The 6000-nt window shown below is 43.3% G+C and overlaps 1 protein-coding gene across 1 annotated transcript in view; it reads left to right on the top strand.

Moving 5' to 3' along the window:
• The first annotated feature begins 998 nt into the window (after positions 1-998).
• Positions 999-6000, top strand: part of POU2F3 (POU class 2 homeobox 3) — a 221204-nt gene continuing 216202 nt past the window's right edge. The window contains exon 1 of the mRNA XM_082273887.1: positions 999-1153. Coding sequence (XP_082130013.1) covers positions 1126-1153 — 28 coding nt within the window. The 5' untranslated portion in view covers positions 999-1125. The remainder of the gene's footprint in view (positions 1154-6000) is intronic.

Here is a 6000-nt window from a genome sequence, read left to right as displayed (position 1 = left end):
AAATAGTCTTTAAATTGGTGTTTGCTCTTCATGTAATCCTCTTCCTTATGTAGGATTGCATGAAGAGCAAACACCAATTTAAAGAATATAGAGGGCTTTAATTCTAGCATTGCACTATTTTGTTTATTAATATATACACTTAGTTATTTCTTCATATAAATAACAGTAGTTATTTATATGAATCACTTCAATTATATATTGTTTTATAAGATTTTGTGTTTTATTAGGATTGCACATGTGTATGGGAATGTGTTAGGTGTCAGCAGCTCTCATTCGTTTTGAACAGGTATATATAGATGCTCGCAAGGTTTTGTGTGCATTTGATATTCAAAAAATGACAACATCAGAAAACTCTGCATGCTTCTTAAGGTATTTAAATCTAAATACCTTGGACTGTCTACTTTATGAAAAGAAGTACTTTTGGGGGTATTTGTAATGTTACTTTCCTGTCATTATAGGGCCTCATGAAATGAAATAGGCTGTCAGTACACCAGGATTGATACATTTTCAAATATGTATACCATAGTTTGTACTATGGTATAACTTTCACACAAACCAGTGGTGAACAAATACCACCAAAAGAAATTATATAAATGTAATTTGTGTACAGTGTTGCATGACCGTGGAATTCACAGTTAAAGTGTTTTGCTCTGGCCATGAAGGGGGTAAAACCTTTCGGAGCTCAAGTGGTTAAACTGCATGGGTTGCTTTACAAGGTGAGGGTTTGCATATATTTTAATTTTGGATAATATACTGCAAATAATAAAGTGTCCTCTAGATGGCAGTGTTTGATGTAAGTGTCACAGAGCATCCAGCACAGGTGACAGGTAAAGCAAAGATTAGACAGGTGTCTGCCTTACAAATGGGCTAGAAAGGTGTGCCAACTGCCAGCTGCTCCCATCCCTTTTTCCTGCTCTCCTGGCCCATCACGCTATGCAAATAAATGTTTTGCATGGGCTGATAGCCAAGGGCGCAGGATGTTGCCTTGTGCAGGAGAGGTGTGGTGGTTTTTCTAAACTGGAATTCTGTGTGCCCTCCTAGTGCCAGCATCTGCCCCCCTGCCTCCAGCACCTCCATGCCATCCACAGCAGGCAGCAGGGTACACAGCACAGATCCCTCAGCAGGATGGTGAATGTGGACTATTGTCACCCAGGTATGCTGCATTGTCAGGACAGTGATTGAACTTGCTGGGATAGTGGCATCATTTGGATACTCTGTCATGTGTGTACTCGTCTCTGTTATCATAGGCTCCACTTTAAGCTCGTGCTGGGAAAACGACATATCAGATCACCTGTTGGCATGAAGCATCACTGTCCATTGCACACATCGCTGTGATCTGTACAAGCCATGTGATGATGACACAAAATAACATCAGTTTACTATATTAGGATAGTTTGTTAAAGTAGATCTAAACCCTGATTAGCATTTGCTTTGCTAAAGCATACACTCCTATGGTTTTTCTTTTAGAAAATATTGTTTTTGCCCTCTTTTTCATCCTTTTTTTTCTCCAATGCATCCTCTTTCTGTCTGCATTCCTTGACTACAGCAGGGGCTGCAAAGTGTTGCTCAGGTTGGGCTTCCTAATGATTGCAATTACAGAACATGCCTGCACAGTGTCCATTGGCATGGTCATAATAGTCCTCCCAGAAGTGAATGTGGCAGTGTGACAACGCTTAAGAGCTATTAGGAGACAGGGATGAAGTGTTGTCACTCCATAACAAGTGCCTGAACAAGAACCAGGCATTGTGTTTAACTCTGTGTGATCTTTAACAACACATTTATTTTTTAATTGCTCCCTTTTGGTCTGTTAAATATACCTTTGAAATAGTTTCATTATATCTGTTAGACAAGAGCAATAAATCCATAAATAAAAAGCTGTTCATTTAGCCAGAAATTTTGTGAGCTTTCTGCCTCTGGATTGATCTGTTAGCAGTGTTCCCTGCTATCCCTGCGGACTACAAAACACCTCCACCTGTTTTGGAGAAGAGATGGATGTGTTATGTATTTCTCACACAGTGTTATGTAGTGCTAACACACTCACTGTCCTGGGGTGACAAGGCTGCTCAGTAAAGTTGTTACCCTAGAAAATGAAGTGTGTTAATGGTGGGATTCGCAGGCTAAAATAAAGAATAAAAAAAGAAAAGAAAACTAGTGCAGCCACCACACCTAAGGACTAATAAACTGCAATATTATCATTTCTTTCCATTGGGATAGATATGCATTAGAAAAACATTACATTTTAAAATATTAAAAATGATTTCTGAAATTACAATGACATGTTAAACATTATATGTAGATTTTTTTTTTGGGTTAAGATATAATTTAACATTTGAAGATTTCAATTCTGTAGTCACAAATATTTTTTCAATCTGTGATATTGATGATGATTGGTTATGCAGAATGTGTATGTGTAATATGCATATCAATGTGCAGATATATTAACATACTACCAATATATAATATATATACAGTGCCTTGAAAAAGTATTCATACCCCTTGACATTGTCCACATTTTGTCATGTTACAACCAAAAAAGTAAATGTATTTTATTAGGATTTTATGTGATAGACCGACACAAAGTGGCACATAATTGTGTAGTGGAAGGGAAATGATAAATGGTTTTCAAATTGTTTTACAAATAAATATCTGAAAACTGTGGCGTGCATTTGTATTTGACCCCCTTTACTCTGATACCCCTAATTAAAATCTAGTGGAACCAATTGCCTTCAGAAGTCACCTAATTAGTAAATAGAGTCCACCTGTGTGTGTAATTTACTCTCAGTAGAAATACAGCTGTTCTGTGAAGCCCTCAGAGGTTTGTTAGAGAACCTTAGTGAGCCAAAAACATCATGAAGGCCAAGGAACACACCAGACAGGTCAGGAATAAAGTTGTGGAGAAGTATAAAGTAGGGTTAGGCTATAAGAAAAAATGCTAAGCTTTGAACATCTCACGGAGCACTGTTCAATCCACTATCGGAAAATGGAAAGAGTATGGCACAACTGCAAACTTACCAAGACATGGCAGTCCACCTAAACTGACAGGCTGGGCAATGAGAGCATTATTCAAAGAAGCAGCCAAGAGGTCCATGGTAACTCTGGAGGAGCTGCAGAGATCCACAGCTCAGGTGGGAAAATCTGTCCAGAGGACAACTATTGGTTGTGCACTCCACAAATCTGACCATTATGGAAGAGTGACAAGAAGAAAGCCATTGTTGAAAGAAAGCCATTAGAAGTCCCATTCGGAGTTTGCGAGAAGCAGGGCTGGACTGGCCTACAAGGATATTGGGAAATTTTTCTGTAGGCCAGCTAGTCCCTCTACCTTGGGGCTGCTTGAAGAGCAGTAGCACCTGTAAAAAAAATGGCTGCGGCCGGCCTGACATGTCAACTGCGCGATGACACCGGGCGGCGCAATTTTTAAATTTAAGGCGCCACACAGTAACTAAGACACCTAAGTAAGGCACATAAGTAAGACACCTCTGCAGCCCCTGCATCTCCTGTACCATGCTTGCAGCCTATGCATCCCCTGTACCATGTCCGCAGCCCCTGAATCTCCTTTACTATTACAGTAGGGTTGCCACCTCATCCCTTTAAACCAGGCCACACTAATATATAATGCAGAAAAGGCACTAAGTGAGTTTAATTACCACCTTAATCAGCCACAGAACCTGTGTAATTAATGTGTGTCCTGAATTAAAGGGATTAGGTGGCAACCCTCCCTATGTACCATGCCCGCACCCTCTGCATCTCCTGTACCATGCCCACATCCCCTGCATCTCCTGTACCATGTCTGCAGCCTCTGCAGCTCCTGTACAATATCCACAGCCTCTGCATCTCCTGTACCATGCCTGCAACCTCTGACATATCCTGTACCATGCCTGCAGCCTCTGACATCTCCTGTACCATGTCCGCAGCCTCTGACATCTCCTGAACCATGTCCGCAGCCTCTGCATCTCCTGTACCATGTCCACAGCCTCTGCATCTCCTGTACCATGTATGCAACATCTGCATCTCCTGTACCATGCCCACAGCCTCTGCATCTCCTGTACCATGCCTGCAGCCTCTGACATCTCCAGTACCATGTCCGCAGCCTCTGCATCTCCTGTACCATGCCCGCTGCCTCTGCATCTCCTGTACTATGTCCGCACAGCCTATGACATCTTCTGTACCATGTCCGCAGTCCCTGCATCTCCTGTACCATGCTCGCAGCCTCTGACATCTCCTGCACCATATCTGCAGTCCCTTCATCTCCTGTAGCCTGTCAGCAGCCTCTACATCTCCTGTACCATGTCCGCAGCCTCTGACATCTCTTGTACCATGCTCGCAGCCCCGCATCTCCTGTACCATTCCCGCAGCCTCTGCATCTCCTGTACCATGCTGGCACAGTCTCTGACATCTCCTGTACCATGATAAAAAGTTGGTAAAAAGGCGCTGGTGATCTTGGATGTTTAAATAACTATATCAGACCTAGTTCTGTTTGTCTGATGTAAAAAATTGTATAAATTATTATATTAACATTAGATACAAAATCGCATAAAATGGTAAAGATGCTGATGGCACATATATATGCTGTGTTCTGTACACATAAAATGACCAATAAAAAATATCTGTAGTACCAATATCGATTTAAAGTGCAGGTGACACACAAATGTGTTGTGCAAAATTAAATTAAGTGCTTAATAGTGCCAAAAATTATATATATATACCATATACTTCTTGATATGGACTAAATACAATGAATATATAGAAAATTTAATAAATTATTTGAGTGCATATAAAGTGCTTAAATAGTGGGCTATAGTCCATGCTAGAAAAACAGTTCATGCAAAGAAAATTGTTGCTTGAATATCAAGTGCTCCAGCACTTGGAGCACTTGATATCCAAGCAACAATGTTCTTTGCATGAACTGCCCTTTTGTACCATGCCCGCAGCCCCTGCATCTCCTGTACCATGCCCACAGCCCCTTCATCTCCTGTACCATGTCTGCTTCTCCTCCCTCAACAATAAACCCCCTCCCTACTTCTCTACCCTCAACAATAAAACCCCCTTCCTGCTTCTCCACCCTGAAAAATAACCCCCCCCCCCCCACTGCTTTTCCACCTTCAGCAACTAGCCCCCTCCCTGCTTCTCCACCCACAACAATAATACCCACCCACCCTCAGCTGTAACTTCCCTCCCCACTTCTCCACCCTCAACAATAACCCCCTCCCTGATTCTCCCTCCTCAAGAATAACCCCCCTCCCTGCCTCTCCACCCTGAGCAATAACCCCCCTCCCCGCTTCTCCACCCTCAACAATAACCCCCTCCCTGCCTCTCCACCCTCAGCAATAACTCCCCTTCTGGCTTTTCCCTCCTCAACCATAACCCCCCTCCCCGCTTCTTTACCCTCAACAATAACCCCCTTCCTGCCTCTCCGCCCTCAACATTAAACTCCCCTCCCTGCTTCTCTATTCTCAACAATAATCCCCCTCCTTCCTTCACTAGCCTCAACAATAAACCCACTCCCTGCTTCTCCACCCACAACAATAACCCCCCTCCCACCTCTCCACCCTCAGCTGTAACCTCCCCGCTTTTCAACCCTCAGCAATAACCCTCCTCCCGCCTCTCCACCCTCAACAATAACCATCCTCCCTGCTTTTCCACTCTCAGCACAAACCCCCTTCCTGCTTCCCCACCCTCAACAGCTACCTCCCTCGCACCTCTCCACCCTCAACAATAACCCCCTTTCCTGCTTCTCCATACTTTTCTGAAGAAACAGCAGTGGGTAGACTGTTCATGAGTAGCAACGTAGTATGGAGGGGAGGGGGGCTGTGTAAGGGTGAGGGTAGTATGGGGGAGGGGTCCTGTGTAATAATGGGGGTAGTATGGGGGAGGGGGTCCTTTGTTGTGATAGGGGTAGTATGGGGGGGAAAGAGGTCCTGTGTAATTATGGGGGTATTATGGGGAATGGGGGTCCCGTGTATTGATGGGGATAGTATGGGGAAAGGGAGTCCTGTGTAATGA

Source organism: Pelophylax lessonae (assembly GCF_965119305.1).
Source record: "Pelophylax lessonae genome assembly, chromosome: 12".
Lineage (NCBI taxonomy): Eukaryota > Metazoa > Chordata > Amphibia > Anura > Ranidae > Pelophylax > Pelophylax lessonae.
Note: the sequence above shows the minus strand (reverse complement) of the source record. Positions and strands in the feature narration are given on the sequence as shown.